This window comes from Hemitrygon akajei, chromosome 9 (genome assembly GCF_048418815.1).
Source record: "Hemitrygon akajei chromosome 9, sHemAka1.3, whole genome shotgun sequence".
NCBI classification, from domain to species: Eukaryota; Metazoa; Chordata; class Chondrichthyes; order Myliobatiformes; family Dasyatidae; genus Hemitrygon; species Hemitrygon akajei.
Window position 1 is genome coordinate 103,276,463 of NC_133132.1, and position 24,857 is coordinate 103,301,319.

At 42.1% G+C, this 24,857-nt stretch overlaps 1 protein-coding gene across 1 annotated transcript in view; it reads right to left on the reverse strand.

The window, feature by feature from the left end:
- The window catches only part of ddx43 (DEAD (Asp-Glu-Ala-Asp) box polypeptide 43), a 66,308-nt gene extending 41,783 nt beyond the window's left edge, over nt 1-24,525 (reverse strand). Inside the window, exons 1-5 of the mRNA XM_073055361.1 lie at nt 24,126-24,525; nt 23,593-23,648; nt 16,585-16,723; nt 15,588-15,722; nt 15,384-15,465 (exon numbers count right to left, since the gene is read on the reverse strand). Of these exons, the coding sequence (XP_072911462.1) occupies nt 15,384-15,465; nt 15,588-15,722; nt 16,585-16,723; nt 23,593-23,648; nt 24,126-24,525 (812 nt within the window). The remainder of the gene's footprint in view (nt 1-15,383; nt 15,466-15,587; nt 15,723-16,584; nt 16,724-23,592; nt 23,649-24,125) is intronic.
- Between the last annotated feature and the right edge of the window lie 332 nt (nt 24,526-24,857).

A 24,857-nucleotide genomic window follows, 5' to 3' on the forward strand; every position in this document is an offset into this window, starting at 1 on the left:
TCTCTGGTCTTAAGACTCTCCCAGAATGAAGTTTATCATTACCAGCATGTGACGTGAAATTTGTTAACTTAGCAGCAGTGCAATGCAATTCATAATGGGGGGGGGGGGGAGAAAGAGAGAGAGAGAGAGAGAATAAATAAACAAGTAAATCAGTTAGGTATACTGAATAGATTAAAAAAATGTGCAAAAACAGAAATACTGTATATTAAAAAAGTGAGGTAGTGTTCAAAGCCACTGTAGGAAATACCTTTTTGTTGTCCACTCTACTGAGGCCTTTCAACATTCAATAGGTTTCAATGAGATCCTCCTTCATGCTTCTGAATTCCAGTGAGTACAGGACTTGAGTCATCAAATGCTCCTTGTATGATAAGCCTTTCAATCCCACAATCATTTTCATGAACCTCCTTCAAACCCTCTCTGATGTCAGTACATCCTTTCTCAAATAAGAGGCCCAAAACTGCTCACAATACTCCAAGTGAGGCCTGATCAGTGCCTTCTAAGGCCTCAAAACTACACCCTTCCTTTTATATCGTAGTCCTCTTGAAATGAATGCTAACATTGCATTTGCCTTTTTCACCACCTAAACAGCTCGTGGACTTTCAAGTCACCTTGCACCAAAGTACATGACCATACACTGTATTTCATCTGCCAATTCTTTGCCCATTCTGCTAATCTGTCTAATTCCTTTTGTAGCCTCTCCACTTCCTCAAAGCTATCTGCCCCTCCACCCATCTTCGTATCATTTGCAAACTTGGCCAAAAAATCATTAACATATAATGCAAAAAGAAGTGGTCCCAACCCAGATCCCCATGGAACACCACTAGTCAGTGGCAGCCAAATAGAAAAGGCTCCCGTTATTCTCACTCTTTGCCTCCTGCCAATCAGCCAATGCCTTCTCCATGTTAGTATCTGTCCTGTAACATGACGGGCTCTTAACCTGTTAAGCAGACTCATGTGCGGCACCTTTCAAAGACTTTCTGAAAATCCCAGAACAACATTCACTGATTCTCCTTTGTCTATCCTGTGTGTTATTTCTTCAAAGAATTCCAACAGGTACATCAGCCTTGAGGAGACCGTGCTGACTATGACCTATTTTATCATGTGCCTCCAGGGATCCTGAAACCTTATCCTGAACAATCAACTCCAACATCTTCCCAATGTCAACTGTACTCTTTTACATAGATGCTGCCTGGCAGATTTTCTCTTGTTTGTAACTGGCCTATAATTTCCTTTCTTCTGCTTCTCTCACATCGTGATGAGTGTAGTGACATTTGCAATTTCCAGTCCTCTGGAACTATGCCAAAATCCGTTGATTCTTGAAGGATCATTACTAATGCCTACATAATATCTTTAATCACCTCTTTCAAAACCCTAGGGTGAAGACCATCTGGTTCAGGTGACTTATATACCTTCAGAACCTTCAGTTTCCCAAGCATCTTCTCCCTAGCAATGGCAACTTTACATATTTCTGTCCCCTGACACTCTTGAACTTCTGGCATACTGGTAGTTTCTTCCACAGTGAAGACTGATGCAAAATACTTACTCAGATAATCCGCCATTTCCTTGATTCCCCATTACTACCCCACCCCCCAAGCATTATTTTCCAGCTGTCCGATATCCGTTCTCACTGCTCCTATATACTTTATTTATCTGAAGAAACTTTTTGTATTCCAGCGTAGATTGGGAGACCACTTTGCCGAGCACTTACACTCTGTCTGCCAGAAAAGCAGAATCTCCCAGTGGCCACCCATTTTACTTCCACTTCTCATTCCAACATGTCAGGCCATGGCCTCCTATACTGTCGCAATGAGACCACACTCAATTTGGAGGAACAACATCTTATATTACGTCTGGGTAGCCTCCAACCTGATGGCACAAACATCAACTTCTCAAACTTCCATTAATGCCCCCCTCACCATTCCCCTGTCTCACCTCATCTCCTTACCTGCCCATCACCTGGTGGTCTTCCCCCTTTTCTTTCTTCCAAGGCCTTCTGTTCTTCTATCAGATTACCCCTTTTCCAGCACTAGATCTCTTTCACCAATCAACTTCTCAGCTCTTTACTTCACCCCCCCATCCCAGTTTCACCTATAACCTTGTTTTTTTTCTCCCTTTCAACCACATTCTAACTCTGATTCATCTTTTTTCCTCCAGTCCTGATGAAGAGTCTTGGCCTGAAATGTCTACTGTACTAATTCCATAGATACTGCCTAGCCTGCTGAGTTCCTCCAGCATTTTGTGTGTGCCTTCTGTAATAACCTTATGTTTCTTGCAACTGTCTGTGATTTCTCTTCAAATTGGTTGGAGGCCGGTGACTAGTGGTGTGCCTCAAGGATCTGTACTGGGTCGAATGTTGTTTGTCATATATATTAATGATCTGGATGATGGGGTGGTAAACTGGATTAGTAAGTATGCAGATGATACTAAGATAGGTGGTGGTGTGGATAATGAAGTAGGTTTTCAAAGCTTGCAGAGAGATTTAGGCCAGTTAGAAGAGTGGGCTGAAAGATGGCAGATGGAGTTTAATGCTGATAAGTGTGAGGAGCTACATTTTGGTAGGACTAATCAAAATAGGACATACATGGTAAACGGTAGGGCATTGAGGAATGCAGTAGAACAGAGTGATCTAGGAATAATGGTGCATAGTTCCCTGAAGGTGGAATCTCATGTGGATAGGGTGGTAAAGAAAGCTTTTGGTATGCTGACCTTTATAGATCAGAGCATTGAGTATAGGAGTTGGGATGTAATGTTAAAATTGTACAAGGCATTGGTGAGGCCAAATTTGGCGTACTGTGTACAGTTCTGGTCACCAAATTATAGGAAAGATGTCAACAAAATAGAGAGAGTACAGAGGAGATTTACTGGAATGTTACCTGGGTTTCAGCACCTAAGTTACAGAGAAAGGTTGAACAAGTTAGGTCTTTATTCTTTGGAGCATAGAAGGTTGAGGGGGGACTTGATAGAGGTATTTAAAATTATGAGGGGGATAGATAGAGTTGATGTGGATAGGCTTTTTCCATTGACAGTAGGGGAGATTCAAACAAGAGGACATAAGTTGAGAGTTAAAATACTGGTGGACTTAACAAGTCAGGCAGAATCTATGGAAGTATATGAAGAGTTAACATTTTAGGTTGAAACCTTTCATCAAGATACAGACATCTCATAGTGCTGGTTACTAGAGCATGCTGAATAGCAAGCTGCCAGCAACTGCTCTTCCATAATACAGATCTCCAGCCACAATGGCCTCATGAGCAGTGAGATACAGGATCTCACCAATTTTCTTTTGCCTTAATTGTGATCAAACAACCACTACTTTAGAAGTGCGTTGGGTAATTTACTAAGCTAACATTCAGAGGCTGGTATAATGGTCTGGAGATTTGACATGGAATTCCATTAGACTAGTCAGAGAAGCCAAATTCAAATAGATCAACACGTCCAAACATGCTGGAGGAACTCAGCAGGTCGGGCAGCATCTGTGGAAACGACGAAGGGTCTTGGCCTGAAACGTTGACTGCTTGTTTCCACAGATGCTGCCCAACCTGCTGAGTTCCTCCAGCGTGTTTGTATGTGTTGATTTGACCACAGCACCTGCAGTGTACTTTGTGTCAAATAGATAATGATGTTTGGACAAACTTGGATCAGTAATCATGACCATGAAGTTAATGGATCATAAAAAGCTTTGATACATTAATGTCAGTCATCCTTTTGGACTCTGACACATTTCAGTGCCTTTGGCTCTTCACTACCCTCCAAAGTCGCCTAGCAAACCATTCAGTTCATGTTCTCTTAGGGTTGGAGAGCACTGCCCACATCCCATAAACAAGTTAAAGGGAAGATAAGCAGAAAATTTACTTTCAGGGCACCACAGTAGTATAGCAGGTATTACTACTGTAATACTATTCCAGAACCTGCAACCTGCAATTCCTGCTGCTGTCTATAAGGAGTTTGTACATCCTTCCTATGACCATGTGGGTTTCCTCCAAGTGCTCTGGTTTCCTCTCACAATCCAAAGATGTATGGGTTAGTAGGTTGATTGATCATATCAGGTTCATTGAGCTGAAAATGCTTGTTACCTTGTTGTATCTTTAAATAAATAAGTATCATAGCTGGCCATACTATGTTAGCACTGGAAGCACGACAACACTTGTAGGCTGTTCTGAGCATATCTCAGACTATGTTGGTCATTGATGCAAAAAACACATTTTACTGTGTGTTTTTGATGTACATGCGACAATAAGCTGATATTTATTTCAGAAAAAATCTGCACTGAGTCTCTAAACCTTTAGTCCTGATGAAAGGTCTTGGCCTGAAGTGTAGACTGTTCACTTACCTCCACAATTACTGCCTGAACCACTGAGTGCATTTGAAATGAAGCTCAATTAAACTATTTGTCACATGCATATTGAAACATCAAAACATACAGTGAAATATGTTGTTTCGAGTCAACGACCAACACAGTCTCCGTATCACCTATAAGTGTCACCATGCATGCCTCAAGCTGTAAGAGAGTTGAACTGTTACACTCAATTCAACAAAACAACATTTAGCAGGGATAAATTAAACAAAATAAAAAATACCAGGCATGAGATGAGACTAATAGATATTTGCTTAACCTACACTTATCTTCATAATTGAGCATTACTCCCAAATCACCTTTACCCTCCAACTCATACTAAAAGCAGAGTCCTTTCATATGGTTAACATGCCTGTCATTTAGATAGATAGATAGATAGATAGATACTTTATTCATCCCCATGGGGAAATTCAACATTTTTTCCAATGTCCCATACACTTGTTGTAGCAAAACTAATTACATACAATACTTAACTCAGTAAAAATATGATATGCATCTAAATCACTCTCTCAAAAAGCATTAATAATAGCTTTTAAAAAGTTCTTAAGTAGTTTACTTAAATACATTAAATACAATCAACCCCGGCACTTTAAAATATCTTACTCCTGGCGGTTGAATTGTAAAGCCTAATGGCATTGGGGAGTATTGACCTCTTCATCCTGTCTGAGGAGCATTGCATCGATAGCAACCTGTCGCTGAAACTGCTTCTCTGTCTCTGGATGGTGCTATGTAGAGGATGTTCAGGGTTTTCCATAATTGACCGTAGCCTACTCAGCGCCCTTCGCTCAGCTACCGATGTTATACTCTCCAGTACTTTGCCCACGACAGAGCCCGCCTTCCTTACCAGCTTATTAAGACGTGAGGCGTCCCTCTTCTTAATGCTGCCTCCCCAACACGCCACCACAAAGAGGGCGCTCTCCACAACTGACCTATAGAACATCTTCAGCATCTCACTGCAGACATTGAATGACGCCAACCTTCTAAGGAAGTACATTCGACTTCCTGCACAAGGCATCTGTGTTGGCAATCCAGTCTAGCTTCTCGTCTAACTGTACTCCCAGATACATGTAGGTCTTAACCTGCTCCACACATTCTCCATTAATGATCACTGGCTCCATATGAGGCCTAGATCTCCTAAAGTCCACCACCATCTCCTTGGTCTTGGTGATATTGAGACGCAGGTAGTTTGAGTTGCACCATATCACAAAGTCCTGTATCAGTTTCCTATACTCCTCCTCCTGTCCATTCCTGACACACCCCACTATGGCCGTGTCGTCAGCAAACTTCTGCACATGGCAGGACTCCGAGTTATATTGTAAGTCTGATGTGTACAGGGTGAACAGGACCGGAGAGAGCACGGTCCCCTGCAGCGCTCCTGTGCTGCTGACCACCGTGTCAGACCTACAGTCTCCCAACTGCACATACTGAGGTCTATCTGTCAAGTAGTCCACTATCCAATCCACCATTTACTGCACAGATCCGACTTTCTTACTATAATCAACAAATTTATTTTACATACTGGGTTAAAAACTGGTCCTATTCATAAAACAGACATTTCCTTGAGAACTAATTACCATTACACCCCTATACAAATTTACCAAAAGCTAATGCACAATATGGTGCAAAAAATCTAGAGGAGTTTGTACTTTATTTCAAATAAATTTACATGTGATTAACTGTCTGTCCCCATCTTAGTTCGTGCAGGGTTCAAAAATTAATAAATGTCAATAAATCATTTCCCCCCTGTCAACTGAATGAATCAGATTCTGCCAAGCCTTAATAATCAGTGGTCACTTAATGCAGTTCTGTTAATACAGTTATAAACAATAAACAACAGGTGCAGGAGTAGGCCATTTGGCCCTTTGAGCCAGCACCAGCATTCCATGTGATCATGGCTGATCATCCACAATCAGTACGCCGTTCCTGCCTTCTCCCCATATTCCTTGACTCTGCTATCTTTAAGAGCTCTAAAATAGTTACGAGTTAAAAATAAGTTTTGTTTTAAATTACAAAACATAAAAACTATAAAGATCCACTTCTTGGTAAAATGAGAGTACAATAATCAGCTTATTCATTTTTCTTTAAATCTATTAGCTTTTAAAACCTGTCTTGCTCCAGTAAAGTCCATCTTAACTTCTAGCACCAGTCTGAAGGCTCACACCTGTTTTATGGATGGGATCAGTTTTTAAACCAGTGTGTAAAATAAAATCAGTGCAACAGATCACAGAAGCTCAATATATGATAACCATAATTTATACTTTAAATTCTTTCACCACTTTCATTGTTTTTGTTCTCTTCACTCAAATTATATATGTAATGAATAGAATTCCAGCCTGTCAGCTCTCCAGCTTAAAGTGATATTGAAGAAAAAAAATAAGCCTTATTTGTCACAGATACATCACATAAACATCAAAATATACAGTGAAATGTGTTGTTTGTGTTAAATCAATTCAGTGAGGATTGTGTTGGGGCAGCCCACAAGTGTCATCACTCTTCTGGTGTCAGCATAGCATGCCCACAACTCACTAATCCTAACTGTATGTTTCGGAACGTGGGAGGAAACCGGACCATCCAGGAAAAAAACCCACATGGTCACAAGTAGAATATACAAACTCCTTACAGTAGTGAAAATTGAACCCTAATCTTACAACTGTTTGCTGTAAAGCATGTTGCTACCTGACATGCTACTGGTAACAAAATATATACTGGAAAATGTGTACTCAGGTAATTTATGTTCTATTCCAAATAAAATTGCCTTGTATGTAATTTCAAATAAAGTTAACATCACTGAGACTTTTCATGCACTTTCAATTCAATTTAACATGGATTAGATAGAATTGACCAATCAAAATAAAATCAACACAGATCAAAGGAAGGTGTGAAGGACCACATGCATCTCAGAGAGAAAGACAATGAAAATTGTAAACTGCAAATTCAACATTCTTTCCAAGAGCGTAACAAAGACTGTACAGCTATCTGCTTTTCCTGTCCAGCAATGAAACAACTTGCTTTAAATTACTCTTCAGAGACTGGAATGTTGATGTAACTGTGGGAAAAAAAACTAGCATGAGTAACTCCTGACCTTGGTCTACTCAACACTCTTCTGTAAAAAATTTCTCCCATACCTGGAGCCAAAATATGTTTATCGCAGCTATTTCCTTCCTTCCAAATATCATCCCACTAATCAACATCCTTAGAGTAACAGAGTACAACATAGAAAAAGGCCTCTAGATATCAATCGCTATTGGTGCAAAATAAGCTTACCCTTCCAAGTCTCCTTTAGAACTCCAACGCTCAGCTTAAAGACACTGTAGTTTTTCAAATCCTGATCATGAGAGAAAGATTTTGACCATCTCGCCCATCTTTGCCTCTCATATTAGGTAGTTGCTGAAGCTTTCCAAGAAACACAGCAATAAAGGTGCTTAAAAGGATGTGACTGGCCAAGAAAAGACCTACATCTGCCAGAATGATTATTGATATTAGTTCAGGAATTAGGACAAAGAAAGAAAACAAGGATAGCAAAGCAATAATTTTTCTTTGCTGTCAGCAAGGAACCACAGACATTCCACAAAACAGACTGCATGTCAATAGCTGATAACAGTCAAAATGCAAACATAATATCCTGGACACTGCATCAAATCTAGTGGTTAAGAATTAAATGTAATTGTCTGGAGCACCGAGTCCAAGGGCAATCCAACATCACCAAATGAGATAGAAAGTGGTGGACAAAGTCCAGTCCATCACAGACAAAGCTCTCCGCAGCAATGAGCACATTTACAAGGAGCGATGCCACAAGAAAGCAGCATCCATCATCAAGGACCCCATCATTCAGGCCATAATCTAATATTGGACAGGAAATACAGGAATTTTAGGTCTCACACACTATTTTCAAGGACAGTTATTACCCTACAAATGTGGGCTCCTGAACCAGCACAGATAACTTATTCACCTCAACTCCGAACTGATTCCACAACCTATGAACTTACTTTCAAGGATTCCATAACGCATGTTCTCTGCAAATTTTGCAAATAAATAAATAATGCCAAGTCTTTGTTTATGCACCCTTTTCACAAATCTTATTGTGTTTTTTTTATTTTCTAGTAGATGCCTGAAAGAAAATGAATACACACACACACACATACATACTTGGCTAATAAATTTTCTTTGACTTTCAAATGCCCAACTTTTGGCCAAGACTTACCAAGCCCATCCTCCCTTTGCAGATGGAGCATATAAACATGAAAAAGTATGCATTTTCTGCATCTTTCACATCTGCTATGTGTTCCAAAGCACTTCATAACCCATTATACTCTTAAATGCAGTCATTTTACACACTGCAAAACTACAAATACAGCTATGAGAGAAATAAATGGATATCCAATTCTGATGTTACTAGCCAAGGAACAGCAGGGTAGGAACAGACCAGAGCAGATTTGCAAGAATGGTCGTAGGAATGAAAGTGTTAAAAGTATGAGAAGTGTATGATAGCTCTGTGTCTGTAATTACTGAGTTTAGAAGAATAAGAGAAATCTCATTTAAACCTATCAAATATTGAAAAGCCAAGACAGAATAGATGTGGAGAGAATGTTTCCTATCATGAGGGAGTCTTAGACCAGAAGGCACAACCTCAGAATACAAGAATATCCCTTTAGAACAGAGATGAGGAGGTCATCCTTTAGCTAGAGGGTGGTGAATCTGTGGAATTCCTTGCCATAGACAGCTGTGGAGGCCAAGGAATTGGGTACATTTAAAGCAGAGGTTCATAGGTTTTTGTTTCATAAGAGCAAAGGTTATGGGAAGAAGGCAGACAATGAGGTTGAGAGGAATAATAGATCAGCCATGATCTAAGGTCGAGCAGATTTGATAGCTGAATAGCTTTCACCCAGGTCCAGGAGAGAGCTTAAAAAAAGTGTTTTGTAGCCTGTTATTTTGGAATTTGAACAGTGGGCAATTGGAGTTCGGAGCTGAATAGTAAAGGTATCTTCATTCAGGTCCAGGAGAGAACTTTAAAAATCAATTCTTTGTGGCTGATTTATCCGAGCTTGAACAGCTGCCAGTTGATGGTCAGGATTCGTTAGCAAAGCCAAATAAAAGTAAGGGAGGGGCAAGTATAGCAGCCATTGCTAGAGTGGGGTTTGGCTCAACAGGCTTCGTCAATAACAGGCAAGGCGATATTGGAAAGTATTTGGTAAGCTTTTTCCTACTCATTTTTCATCTGTAAGTGTATAGATAGGACAGTAAGTATGGCTCCGTGGCTGTGTATTGTTCTTTGTGTGAGATGTGGGAATTCTGGGAAACATCTAGCCTCCCGAATAACCACACCTACGTCAGACGCACCAAACTGCAGATCCTCAGGGAACACGTTAAAGAACTGGAGCTCCAACTTTTGACCTTCGGTTCATAAGGGAAACTAAGGAGATGACAGATGGGAACTACAGTGAGGGAGTCACCCCCAAGTTGCAGGAGGCAGGTGAACGGGAAACTGTCAGGAGATTAAGGGAAATAGGTAGTCGGTACAGAGTACTCCTATGGCTGTTCCTGTCAATAACAGGTACACCCTATCCTCGTTGTGTGTGTCTTCAGACTATGCGGATTCAGTTATGCGAGAAACCTACTTCTACCAATGTCTCCTTATATGCGTCCAAAACTCAGTTATGCGAGGACCACCGCTTTCCCACCAATACAAGTCAGGTGCACACGCCTCACTGTTGGGACGAGATGCACCACTTTCCTGACAATACAAGTCAGGTGCGTGCGCCTCACAATCTCACTCCCACCAGTCTCGCAATACTTTTGGCAAGGTGTGGATGTGCGATCTTGTGCTCTTAAACTTTTGCTGGTTTTATCTATGGTACAGTGATTTTGTGATTGAAATATTTAACTATGCCTCCTAAGCGTCCGATGTCATGTCCTGGGCCATCAGCCAAGCGACAGAGAACCGCTTCAACACTTGAAAAAAAGTTGGAAATTATAAACAGTGCAGCATCAGGTGAAGTTAACACAGCTCTGGGACGCTACTGCCGGGAACAGAATCTTGCCTTTAAACAATGTGCCACCAATCCTAAACATTTGGACAGCATTCACCCTAACATAACAGTGCATTTCCTGCCGCCTAACACAACATCGCTAATTCAGTCACTCAACCAAGGTGTGATCCATATTCAAGGTGTATTTCTTTTTAATGGCAAACTATCTCTCAGATGCTCCGAGCAACAGACAATTTTGAAAATCCCGGGAATTTGCCAACAATGAGGGAATGGTAGAAGTCAGAACACTTGGCACAAATGGCGATAGACATGGACCCAAGTTTAGAATGGAGTCAGCATTTCAGTCATTCCCTGCCATCAACCCCTCTTCCCTACAAGCAAATTGATGCTGAAAAACAAAATGCTGCCAAGCCAACCACCCTCAGCACTTTCTTCAAACCAGTGTCATCTCCTGCTGCCGGCAGTTCTAAGAGTTCTGTGAGTCTTCCTTCACCCCTTGCTGTGCTTGATATGATCCTGACACCACAACAACCACTCATCTCCCAGAGCAAACACACCTGCCACTGGTGGTGAGTACTGTACACCCTAGTATGTTAACTTTCTATGATTTATTACGTTGAATATTACCTTAAAATGATTAAATATAATACGAATGTTGCCTTGTGGTACTGCTTTTGTGTCCTATTGGTATGAAATGTGAATAAATTACAGATAAAACATATTAAGGAAGCCCTCTGGAATGCATCTGTATTTTCTCCATTTAAATAATTATTCACATCATGCGTTTTCACATTATGTGTTGAATGCCAGGAACGTATCCCCCGCATACAATGAGGATAGGGTGTACAGGAACCGTGGTGTACAAAGGCTGTTGTAAATATAGTCAAGAAAAAAAGAACTTATGAAAGGTTCAAAAAACTAGGTAATGATATTAATCTTTTAGATTATAAGGCTACCCAGGAAGGAGCATAAGAATGAAATTAGGAGAGCCAGAAGGGGCCATGAGAAGGCTTTGGCAGACAGAATTAAGGAAAACCCCAAGGCATTCTGCAAGTATGTGAAGAGCAAGAGGATAAGATGTGAGAGAATAGGACCAATTAAGTGTGACAGTGGGAAAGTGTGTATGGAACTGAAGGAAATAGCGGAGGCACTTAATGAATGCTTTGCTTCAGTATTCTCTACGGAAAAGGATCTTGGCGATTGTAGGGATGACTTGTAGCGGACTGAAAAGCTTAAGCATGTAGATATTAAGAAAGAGGATGTGCTGGAGCTTTTGGACAGCATCAAGTTCAATAAGTCACCGGGATCTTACAGTATGTACCCCAGGCTACTGTGGGAAGTGAGGGAGGAGATCGCTGAGCCTCTGGCGATGATCTTTGCATCAATGAGGACGGGAGAGGTTCCAGAGGATTGGAGGGTTGCGGATGTCGGTCCCTTATTCAAGAAAGAGATTTGGGATAGCCCAGGAAATTATAGACCAGTGAGTCTTACTTCAGTGGTTGGTAAGTTGATGGAGAAGATCCTGAGAGGCAGGATTTATGAACATTTGGAGAGGCCTAATATGATTAGGAATTGTCAGCATGGCTTTGTCAAAGGCAGGTTGTGCCTTACGAGTCCGATTGAATGTTTTTGAGGATGTGACTAAGCACATTGATGAAGGTAGAGCCGTGGATGTACTGTATATGGATTTTAGCAAGGCATTTGATTAGGTACCCCATGCAAGGCTTGTTGAGAACGTAAGGAGACATGGGACCAAGGGGACATTGCTTTGTGGATCCAGAACTGGCTTGTCCACAGAAGGCAAAGAGTGATTGCAGACGGGTCATATTCTGCATGGAGACCGGTGACCAGTGGTGTGTCTCAAGGATCTGTTTGGGACCCCTACTCTTTGTGATCTTTATAAATGACATGGATGAGGAAATGGAGGGATGGGTTAGTAAATTTGCTGATGACACAAAGGTTGGGGGTGTCGTGGATAGTGTGGAGGGCTGTCAGAGGTTACAGTGGGACTTTGATAGGATGCAAAACTGGGCTGAGAAGTGGTAGATGGAGTTCAACCCAGGTAATTGTGAGGGGGTTCATTTTGGTAGGTCAAATATGATGGCAGAATATAGAATTAATGTCTTGGCAGTGTGGAGGATCAGAGGAATCTTGGGGTCCGAGTCCATAGGACACTCAAAGCTGCTACACAGGTTGACTCTGTGGTTAAGAAGGCATATCGTGCATTGGCCATTCATCAATCGTGGGATTGAGTTTAAGAGCCGAGAGGTAATGTTGCAGCTATACAGGAGCCTGGTCAGATCCCATTTGGAGTACTGTGCTCAATTCTGGTTGCCTCACTACAGGAAGGACATGGAAACCATAGAAATGGTGCAGAGGAGAATTACAAGGATGTTGCCTGGATTGGGGAGCATGCCTTACGAGAATAGGTTGAGTAAACGCGGCCTTTTTTCCTTGGAGCAATGGAGGATGAGTGGTGACCTGATAAAGGTGTTCAAGATAATGAGAGGCCGTGATCGTGTGGCTAGCATGAGAGTGCATAGTTTTAAGGTGCTTGGAAGTAGGTACAAAGGAGATGTCAGGGGTAAGTTTTTTTTAAAACGCAGAGAGTGGTGAATGCGTGGAATGGGCTGTTGGCGGCAGCGGTTGAGGCGGAAACAATAGGGTCTTTTAAGAGACTCCTGGATGAGTACATGGAGCTTAGAAAAATAAGAGGGCTATGGGTAAGCCTATGTTGTTCTAAGGTAAGGACATGTTTGGCACAGCTTGGTGGGTCGAAGGGCCTGTATTGTGCTGTTGGTTTTTCTATATTCTATGTTTCTATTTGTAATGATCTTTCAATAATCAATACAGTCTGGCATAGTTTCAGAGGATTGGAAAACCACTCCACTTTTCAGAGAGGGAGGCAGAAGAAAGGAAGTTACAGGTCACTTAGCTTGGCCTTAGTGGCTGGGAAGATGTTGGAATTGACTAAGAATGTGGCTTTAGGGTACTTGGAAGCACATGATAAAATAGGCCAAAGTCAGCATGGTTTCCTCAAAGGAAAATCTTGCCTGACAAATCTGTTGGAATCCTTTGAAGAAATAACAAGCAGGATAGACAAATGAGAATCGGTGGATGTTGTGTACTTGGATTTTTAGAAGGCCTTTGACAAGGTGCTGCATATGAGGCTGCTAAACAAGATAAAAGCCAGGTATTACCGAAAAGATACTAGCATGGATAGAGCTTTGGCTGATTGGCAGGAGGCAAACACTGGGAATAAAGGGGTCTTTTTTGAATTGACTACTGAATGCTAGTGGTGTTCTACAGAGGTTTGTGTTGAGACCACTTCTTACATTGTGTGTCAATAATTTGGATGATGGAATTGCTGGCTCTGTGGTAATGTTGAGTAAGCAGAGTTGCTACATAAGGACATAGATAAAGGAGAATGAGCAAAGTGGCAGATGGAATACAGTGTATGGAAGTGTATGGTCATGCACAATGGTTGAAGCAATGAAAGCAAAGATTATTTTTTAAGCAAGGAGAAAATTCAAAAGTCAGAGGTGTAAAGGGATTTGGGTGTCCACGTGCAGAGTTCCCTAATGGTTAATTTGCAGGTTGAGTTGGTGGTGAGGAAGGTGAATGCAAAGTTAGCATTCATTTTAAGAACACTAGAATATAAAAGCAAGGATGCAAGACTGAGGCTGTACAAAGCACTGGTGAGGCCTCACTTGGAGTACTGTGAGCAGTTTTGGGCCTCTTATTTAAGAAAGGATGTGCTGACATTGGAGAGTGTTCAGGGGAGGTTCATGAGAATAAAAGGGTTAACATTTGGGCAGTGATTGCAGGCTCTAGTCCTGGACTTGCTGGGATTTAGAAGAAAGTTTTTTTTTGGGGGGGAGATCTCATTGAAACCTATTGAATGTTGAAAGGCCTAGATAGAGAGGATCTGAATAGGATGTTCCCTTTGGTGGGGGAGCTCTAGGACCAGAGGGCACAGCCTCAAAATACATCCATTTAGAATGGAGACGAGGAGGAATCTCTTTAGCCAGAGGAGGGTGAATCTATGGAATTTGTTGCCACATACGGCTATGGAGGCTAGGTCACTGAGTACATTTAAGGCAGAGGTTCTTGATTATTCAGGGCATGTAATGTTATGGGGAGAAGGCAAGAAAATGGTGTTAAGAGAGAAATGATTAGCCATGATGAAACGGCGGAGTAGACTCATTGGGCTGAATAGCCTGATTTTGCTCCTATGCCTCATAGGCTAATTCTGCTCCTTTGTCTTATGCAACAGCATAGGAGAAAACATCCCCTCAACGTAGTGCTGTGGGATCTTTCACACCAACCTAATATATCATAGGTTCCTTGTTTAACACTACATTTCAAGAACTCTACTATTCCTGCCATAGAAGTTTCTCTGATCTTTACACTTTCCTATAGCACAGCCTTCTTACTCATACAAGAGAGTTAGACATATCACCATAACTAAACATAAAAGATTCTGCAGGTGCTGGAAATCCACACAAAATTCTGGAGGAACTCAGCAGTTTGGCCCGAAACATCCACTCTCCCTCTTCTTCTTCAGCCCTTTAACTTTGCTACCCATCACCTGCCAGCTTCTCACTTCATCCCACCTCTTCCACCCACCTTCCTCTTCACATGGTTCCAACCATCACCTTACTCTTTCCCCTTCTCCACCTTCTTATTCTGGTTTCTTCTTTTCTTCCTTTTAGGTCTTGATGAGGTCTACAACATTGACTGTCTATTCCTCTTCATAAATGTTGTCTGACCTGCTGAGTTACTCCAGCATTTTGTGTCTATAACTTAGTGTGGAAAATCTGTTTCTGCATCCTGCCATTTGAATGAAGTTGCAGTCTAGTGAGACTAACTGTTGGATTTTCAGTCTCAGACCAAATTGCCAGTTAATTTCTTGCAGAGAATGAAGGAAACAGCTGAAGTAAATACTATTTCTACTCATTCAGACTAAAGTTCGGTTCATTCAAAGATACTATGAAATAATTAAAATTTAGAATTTATATCAGATTATGGTACTAAGTTACCTCCAATTGGAAACTTCTGTTTGTGTCATATTGATGACTGACTCAGCTTCGATATAGAAGTTTTTTTTGATTGGCGGAAGACCTTAAAGCAAGAGGAGAAAGCTGTTACTCCGGATTGTCCTGACATGAATGAAGGGCATACAGGCTTGCCTACACTGATGATCACAGCCTCAGTGTTTAATTGAAGCAGAGGAAAATACTAACCAGCCCACTTCATAGCTTTGTATTTTTCCTTGTTCTCACGCACCGAACTCCAGTTAATCATAGGACGGGTCGAGTCTGCGCGGCCACTTGGGACTGAAGAAGTGATTGAGCTACTGCCGATCTTTGATGCCACACCTTTTGAGGATGGGCAGAAAGGAAAGCAAGAAGGCAATCATTTAGTGCTGATTCCTGAAGAAGATGAAGCTCTTAAGTTGGGAGTTGTTGGCACAGGTTGACCAGACAAATGAGACAAGACCATGATTTTCAAGATTCAAGATTATTTGTCATTCTTCAGTACACAAGGGTAAAGGAAAGCAAAATGATTATTACTCCAGACCTAATGCAGCATAAACACAAGCATAAAGGACACAATAAAAAAAACTGAAACTCACAGCAAATTTAACAGCAATCCTACAAAGTAAAATGTATAAGTAACTATTGTATACATAGACTGATTAAATGCATATAAAGTGACTTTAGGTGATGTGTATGTAGTGGTGGTGGTGGTGGAGGGGGGGGGGGGGAGGTGGAAAGAAGGGGATTAATAGGTGCAAATGTTGAAGTGCCTGACAGGTTGAGGGAGATAACTTTTTGAGTCTATAATCCTGGCGTGGATGCTGCATTGCAACTTCCCTGATGGGAATGGGACAAGCCCCTATGGAATCTACCTACCTTGGGTCTGCACAGACCAACAATACACCACACGATATGACAGAGTGCCCAATAAATCAAAGTGCTTAGAATATTGAATGACAGTCCATATAACACATGGAGAGAAACAATAAAGTCAACTCTAAAATCCAGGTTGACATCAAGAACCAAATCCTGGGATCAGTTTTATCACAAAAACTTTCAATCAACACCTCCTTCCACACCCAAGTCAAAGAACAAATACAAAACATACACATTAGTCCATGACAATTTGAAGAAATATGATACTCATGATTCAATTCCAAAAACAATGTTAAAAGAAAAATCAAGGACTGATCAGACATACCTCGATCATTCCTTTCTACTCCATTCAGATGACCTATATTTCTCTTCTCAATTAGATTCTGAATCAGTTCTTTAGCTTTCAGCTGGGCCTCATGGCTGCCAAAAAGCTTCACCTCAACTTCAACATCACCTTTTAGTATCTGTCATGAAAAATATTAGTTTATTTATAGATACAGTACTGTAACAGGCCTTTCCAGCCCAACAAGCCCACGCTTCCCAATTATATCCATGTGACCAATAAACCTATTAACTCGCATGTCTTTGGAACGTGAAAGGAAACCAATGTGACTAAGGGAAGAATGCACAAACTCCTTATAGATAGTGGCAGAATTGAACCTGGATCACTGGTGTAAGTGTTCTTAACCACATTTAATTGTGCTGCTTATTACACTATTGCACTGTCCTGTATATAAATATAAAAATACTTCTATCTATAGAGCATACACTGAACAAACCCTGTACCCCAGAACATTTGCGCCCAGCACGGGTAAACGGAGCTCAAATATGCCACTGATGTACACTCAAAATACTCCAAACCCGGCTGTATGCTTAGTGAGATAGGCGACAGTTCCTTCCATCTCTGACATGAGAGACATAACATTTACATGGTTTATTATGCTGCTGAAACGATAGGAAGAAGCAGCACACTAAAGGGAGCACAAGGTAACTGTGGCTGGCAAGGTAAGTCAGGGACAGCATAAAAACAAAAGAGAAAGCATATGATATGGCAAAAGTTAATGGGGTGCCAAAGGACTGGAAGCTTTTAAAAACCAAAGGACTAATAAAAAATCTATGAGAGGTTGAGATGGAAGTAGCTTACCTTTATTTGTCATATGTACATTGAAACATCAAAACATACATTACAGTGAAATACATCATATGTGTCAACAACCAGCAGTCTGAGGATTGAGCGAAGGCAGCCTGCAAGTGTTGCCATGCTTTCGGTGTAAATGTAGCATGCCCAATACTCACTAACCCTAAATAGTGTATCTTTGGAATGTGGAAGGAAACCAGAGCACCCAGAGAAAAACATGCGGTCACAGGTAGAATGTACAAACTCCTCACAGACAATAACAGGAATTGAGCCCCAGTCAGTGATCACCGGCACTGTAGTGTTCCACTATCCATCAGGCCACCATGATCACCCATAATACAAGGGCAAATTAGCCAATAATAGAAAATAGGATTCCAAGTTTCTTTTTAATATAAAGGCAAGAGAGGTGCAAGAGTGGACAATGGTCACTTGAAAATGATAGCAGAATAGTGGTAATGGGAAACAGGTAAATAGAGAAGAAACTAAAATACTTTGCATCAGTCTTCACAGTGAAGGACGCCTGTAACATGATAGAAATTCAAGAGGCAAGTGTAATGGCTGTTACTAAAGAGAAGATGGTGCCGAGGAAGGTGAATGGTTTGAAGGTAGATAAATCATCCAGACAAGATGAACTACAGCTCAGAGGTAGCTGAAGAGATTGTGGAGGCATTAGTAGTGACCTTTCAAGAAACACTGGCGTCAGGGAGAGTTCCAGAGGATCTGAGATACACAAACTTGACACCTGTTTAAGAAAGGAGGGAGACAAAATTCATTAAATTATAGGCCAGTTAGCCTGACTTAGGTAGTTGGTAGTTAAGAGTCCATTATCAAGGTTGAAATTACAGAGTACATGGAAGTATATAACAGGGCAAAAATCAGCACAGCTTCATTAAGGGGAGATTTTGCCTGACTTTGAGGGATCCTTTCAGTCGGTAACTAGTGGAGTACCAAACGTGGAGGAACAAGTAGTGTCGGGGGAAGAGAGTCTGTAGGAGGACTTCAACAGGTTGTAAGAATGGATATAGAGGTGGAAGTTGGAATGCTATTTCGTAAGGAGAATAAAGGTGTAGACCATCTTAAACAGAGAAAAAAACTCAGAAATCAGAGGTGCAAAGAGACTTGGGAGTCCTACTTCAGGGCACCGCTAAGGTGAACTTGCAGGTTGAATGAGTAGTAATTTCAAGAGGACTAGAAGATAAAAATAAGGATGTACTACAGAGATTTTATAAAACACTGGCCAGGCACCATTTGGAATATTGTGAGCAATTTTGGGCCGCATGTACTGGCCTTGGAGAGGTTTCAGAGAAGGTCTACAAGAATGAAAGGCTGAACATGCCTTTCATTCAAAAGAGCATTTGATGTCTCTGGACCTGTATTCAATAGAATTCAGAAAGATGAAAGGAAATCTCATTGTAACCTACTGGATACTGAATGGTCTGGACAGAGTGAATGTGGAGAAGATCTTCATTTGTAGGAAAGTCTTGCAAGCAGGGGCACAATTTCAGAATAGAAGGATGTCTGTTTGGAACTGAAATGAAGAATTTATTCAGCCAGAGGGTTGTGAATCTGTGGAATTCATTGCCACAGACAGCTATGGAAACCAAGTCACTTGATGTACTTGAGTCAGAGATTGAGAGGTTGTTGACTGTTAAGGGGGTTAAGGGCTGCCAGAGACACGCAACTGGGTGACTGTCAAGAAAAAGAGGGGGAAATACACAGAGTACACCTGTGGCCATTCCCCTCAATGATAAGTATACAACTTTAGATACCATTGAGGGGGATGACCTACCGGGGGGGCGGAGGCAACAGTGATTGGGTCTCTGGCACTGAGTCTGGTGCTGTGTCTCGGAAAAGTAGAGAGGTAAAGAGGACTGCAGTGTTGATAGGAAATTCCTTAGTCAGAGGAACAGATGTGAAGTTCTGTTGGAGCGATAGAGACACTGGATGATATATTGCCTCTCTGGTGCCAGGATCAGGGATGTCTCGGATCATGTCCATGGCGATCAAGGAAGAGGGTGAGCAGCCAGAAGACTTGGTACATATTGGCACCAGTTTTATACTGCAGGTAGACAAGATGAGGTGGTCCTGAAGAGAGATTTTAGGGAGCTAGGTAGAAAGCTGAGAAAAAGGACCTCCAGAGGTAGTAATCTCTAGATTGTTGTCTGTGCCACGTGCCAGTGAGGGCAAGAATAGGATGATTTAGCAGGTGAATGTGTGGCTGAGGAACTGGTGCAGGGGGCAGAGCTTCAGGTTTATGGACCACTGGGATCTCTTCTGGGGAAGGCATGACCTGTACAATAGGGGGTTTAGTATTCTTATAGGCAGGTTGGCTAGAGCTACTTGGGTGGGTTTAAACTAATTTGGCAGGGGGATGGGAACCAGAGTGATAGCGTGGAAGATGAGGTAGTTGGTTTACAAACAGAGGCAATGTATAGTGAGACTCTGAGCAAGGGGGGGGGGGGGGCTAGGGCAAAATTGCAGTCAACAGAATGAGTTGCAATGTAAAAGGCATACAAAATTGAAAAGGGTGAATACAGAATGAAAGGTGTTATATTTAAATATGCGCAGTATAGAGAATAAGGTCGATGAACTTTTAGCATAGTTACAGATTGGCAAGTGTGATGTTGTAGTTCTCAAACTTCCAGTAATGCCTCTCAACACCCCCCCCCCTCACCATTTTCCATCCCCTTTTCCCACCCTCACCTTATCTCCTTACCCAGACATTGCCTCCCTCTGGTGCTCCTCACCCTTTTTCATTCTTCCATGGTCTTCTGTCTCTTTCACCAATCAGCTTGCCAGCTTTTTACCTCATCACTCCCCCCCGCCAAAGTTTCACCTATCACCTGGTGTTTAACTCTTTTCACCCCACCCCCAAACTTTTATATCTACTCCTCAGCAGCTTCTTTTCTCTAGTCCTGCTGATAGGTTTTATCCTGAAATGTCGACAGTACCTTTTTCCCGATAGGTAGGTAGGTAGGTGTGGGGGGGGGGGGGGGGGGGAGGCGTGTTTGTGTGTGTGTGTGTGTTTTTTTTGCTTGGATTTCCAGCGACTGCAGATTTTCTCGTTTGTGACCACAAAGAGAAAGTAGTACTCTAAAGGCACAATGACACAACCATGGCTAACAAGAGAAGTAAGCCAACATAAAAGCCAAAGAGAGGGCAACAAATAGAGGAAAATTAGAGAATTGGGAAGCTTTCAAAACCAACAGAAGACAACTAAGAGTAATTAAGGTAAAGATGGACTACAAAAGTAAGCGGGCCAATGATATTAAAAGGGATACCGAAAGTTTCTTCAGATACATGAAGTGTAAAAGAAAGGCAGGAGTGCATAAAAGACTGCTGGAAAACACTACTGGGGAGGTAGTAATGGGGGACAAGGAAATGGCAGATGAACTGACTATTTTGCTTCAGTCTTCACTGTGGAATACACTAGCAGTAGGCTGGAAGTTCCAGGTGTCAGGGACCATGAAGTGTGTGAAGTTACCATAACTAGAGAGGTTCTTGGGACATTGAAAGATCCGAAGGGAGACAAGTTTCCTAGACCAGATGGTGTACACCCCAGGGTTCTGAAAGAGATGGCTGAAGAGATTGTGGAGGTATTAGTAATGATCTTTAAAGAATTACTAGATTCTGGAATGGTTCTGGGAGACTGGAAAATTGCAAATGTCACTTCACTCTTCAAGAAGGATAAGAGGCAGAAGAAAGATAGGCCAGTTAGTCTGAACTCAGTGGTTGGGAAGATGTTGGAATCAATTATTAAGGACGAGGTCTCAGGGTACTTGGAGGCACATAATAAAATTGCCTGACAAATGTTGTTGGAATTCTTTGTAGAAATAACAAGCAGGAAAGACAGAGGAGAATCGGTTGATGTTGTTGTACTTCAATTTTCAGAAGCCCTTTGACAAGGTGCCACACGCGAGGCTGCTTAACAAGCTACAAGCCCATGGTATTACAGGAAAGATTCTAGCATGGATAAAACAGCGGCTGATTGCTGGGGACTAATGGTGTTCCACAGGGGGCTGTGTTGGGACCGATTCTTTGCATTATATATGTCAGTGATTTGGATGATGGCTTTGTTGCAAAGTTTGAAGATGATACGATGATAGATGGGGGGGGGGGCGCACACAGTTTTGAGAAAACCGGGAAGCTACAGAAAGACAGACAGATTAGGAGAATGGGCAAAGAAATGGCAGATGGAATACAGTGTTGGGAAGTGTGTAGTCATGCATTTTGGTAGAATAAAGATACAGTTAACTGTTTTCTAAATGGCAAGAAGATACAAAAAACTGAGGGACTTAAGCGTCCTTGTGCAGGATGCCCTGAAGGTTAGTTTGCAGGCTGAATCTATGGTGAGCAAGGCAAATACAACATTAGCATTCATTTCAAGAGGACTAGAATATAAAAGCACTGTATTTACTGGAAATTAGAAGAATGACGGGTGACCTCATTGAAACCTACTGAATGGTGAAAGACCTTGATAGAGTGGATGTGGAGAGGATGTTTCCTGTGGCGGGAGTGTCTAAGACCAGAGGACACAGCCTCAAAATAGAGGGGCATCCTTAAGAACAAAAATGAGGAAGAAATTCTTTCCCCAGAGAGTGGTGAATCTGTGGAATTTGTTGCCACAGGCAGCTGTGGAGGCCAAGTCTTTAAGGCACAAGTTGTTAGATTCTTGATTTGTCAGGGCACAAAGGGATGCAAGGAGAAGGCAGGAGATTAGGGCTGAGTGGAAAAACAGATCAGCCATGATGAAATGGCAGAGCAGACTTGATGGGCCAAATGGCCTAATTCTTCTCTGATAACTTATGTCTATGTGAGAGAATGGGATTGAGAAAAAAAATCAGCTATGATTAAATGGTGGAACAGATTCGATGGAATTAATGGCCCAAGTCTTATGGTCTTATAAAGATCTAAAGACTATCACTTTAGGTTGATTAAATGATGCTTTTACCAAAGCCAGTATCATTATATTCGAGAATTAAAACTGTCAGAATGTTTAGTACAGTTAGTAGAACATTATACCCATTTTAAGCAGCATTCTTTCTGCAGGCTATATGACAAATAAATTCACTGCACCACAATCCCAAAGCTGTGCTGGTTGGTAGGTTAATTGGCTGCTGTAAATTACATACAATATAGATTGGCAGCAGGATGATCAAGCTGGAATTGACTGGCATATGAGACGAGGTAACAAAGTAAGAAGTGGGGGAGATGGGAACAAGGGAAAACCTCTGGAGAGTCAACATAGATTCAAGGGGCTACAAGGGTCACTATATTATAAAATGAGAAATGCCATTCTTCAATACCTTTCAATAGTTCCTGAAATAGCTTCTCCAGATCACAGCACTACTTTTCCCAGTGATAATGGGACTGGAGACAAGCAATTCAAATAGTTTGATGGAGCAGTAAGGCTGGTTCAGAGCACAGACACATACAAGACCAGTAACAATTCTGTAAGTCAAGTTATTGGTACTAATTATTGCCACATCTTCGAGTAGCAGCTGATTTAAACTAAATTAGAAGTCCCTAACGTGTAGTCATACAACCAGGAGAACAAGCATAAAGCTCTACAACATTGTAAAGGCCTTCTGACCCAAATATTGTGCTGACCTTTTAACCTAATTTATGATCAATCTAAACCTTCCCTCACAATAACACTCTGTTTTTCAATCCTCCAAATGCCTAAGAGTTTCTTAAATGTCTCTATTGTATCTGCCTCTACCCCTATTCCAGCAGGGTATACCAGGCACTCACCACTCTGTATAAAGAACCCACCTCTGTCATCCCCTCTATTTCCATCAATCACCTTAAATTATGCCCTCTGGTATTAGCCATTTCCACCCTAGGAAGAGTATCTCACTATCCCTGCAATTTATGTCTTTTATCATCTTGTACACCTCTATCAAATTACTTCTCATCTTCCTTCACCCCAAAAGAGAAAAGCCCCAGCTCACTGAACCTAGTTTCAATAAGACACGCTCTCTAATCCATGCAGCATTTTGATAAATCTCCTCTGTACTCTCTTTAAAGCTTCTACATCCTTCCTATGAGGTGACCACAACTAAGCACAATAGTATGCCAGAGATTTTTTGGAAGGGGCAGGAAGGAAGGGGGAAACAAAAATCATCTACAATCATTTCACTGATCTTGATCAGAACTAATTTCAGCTTTGACAGAGTTCTCAAAAGTCCTTGCCTGAATTTTTGATCCTGATGCTTCTTCCAAGTCACGTATTTTTGATCCTCCACGACCTAAAGATGTGTGAAAGATGACATTAAACCCTCAGATGGACACCAATGCTCAACTTACAAGCAAAGATTCTTGACTAAATAATCAAGGCTGAGTTTTCAAATCGCAGATATCCACACCAGGGCATTTCATAAATCCCAAAAGCTAATATCTCATTTTATTTATACTATAAATCATAACAGTTGTTTTAAATATGGAAATAACCTCTGGCATTTGTTAGATCCTGACTCACACCCATGTGACCTTGATCTTGACCCTCATCCTCAAGCCTGGGTGTTTAACACTGACCCTTATTCTCACGTCTGGATGGTTACCCTAGCTCTGATACCTGAATTTTCCCCTCACCCCTATATACAGGTGTTTAATTCTGACCCCATACCCATGTTTATCCCGACCCTTTCATCCCGGTGTTTAAGCCGTAGCCCCGCACTCAAGTGTTTGACCTTAACCCCCAGGACTGGGTGTTTGACTGGCCTCACCTATCACGGTGCCCACCGCCGTGCTCTCCATGTAGAAGCTGAGGGGGTCGGACGACCCCGACCACTCAGCCCCACCGTCTCGTTCCCAAGCCCCAAGCCGCTCCACCCGCTGCCCACCCCAGCCATACTGTCCGCGGTATCCCCGCCGGTCACCAGACCCCAGCCCGTGGCTCTGGCCCAGGGGCCGCACAGGAGCAGGGCTGGGTGCAGGCGGCTGCCACTCGACATAAGGCTTCGAACTCCACTCGTGGTCGCTCTCCTCCTCCCAGTCCGACATCGCTTGCCCAGCCGCGCCTGCGCGCCAGTCGCAGTGACCGCCTGGGAGCCCAATATCAGGCGCGAGCGGGGCGCGCGGCACCTGGGAAACGCTCCTCATCCCAACCAGAGCCGCCCCTTCCATTCCCACCCGACCTCAGCACAACTCCACAATCAACAGTACACCCTGATCCCACCCCCCATCGTGGGGTCCCAATCCCAGTCATGAAAAGGACAAGACAGTCCCAATAGGTCACCTAAGGACACATAAAGACCCTAATCCCACTAGCACCCCCAATATTGGTGGACAGTCCAAACCATCAACAGACTTTGATCCCAACAGCACACCCCAAACAGAACAGAACCCAGCAGCATTCCTGATATTGAAATGACTTTACATCCTTCACATATGTGAGGAGTAAAAATCTTTGTTAAGTCTCAGTCTGAATGTACAATGTGCAAATTATAGCAAATTGT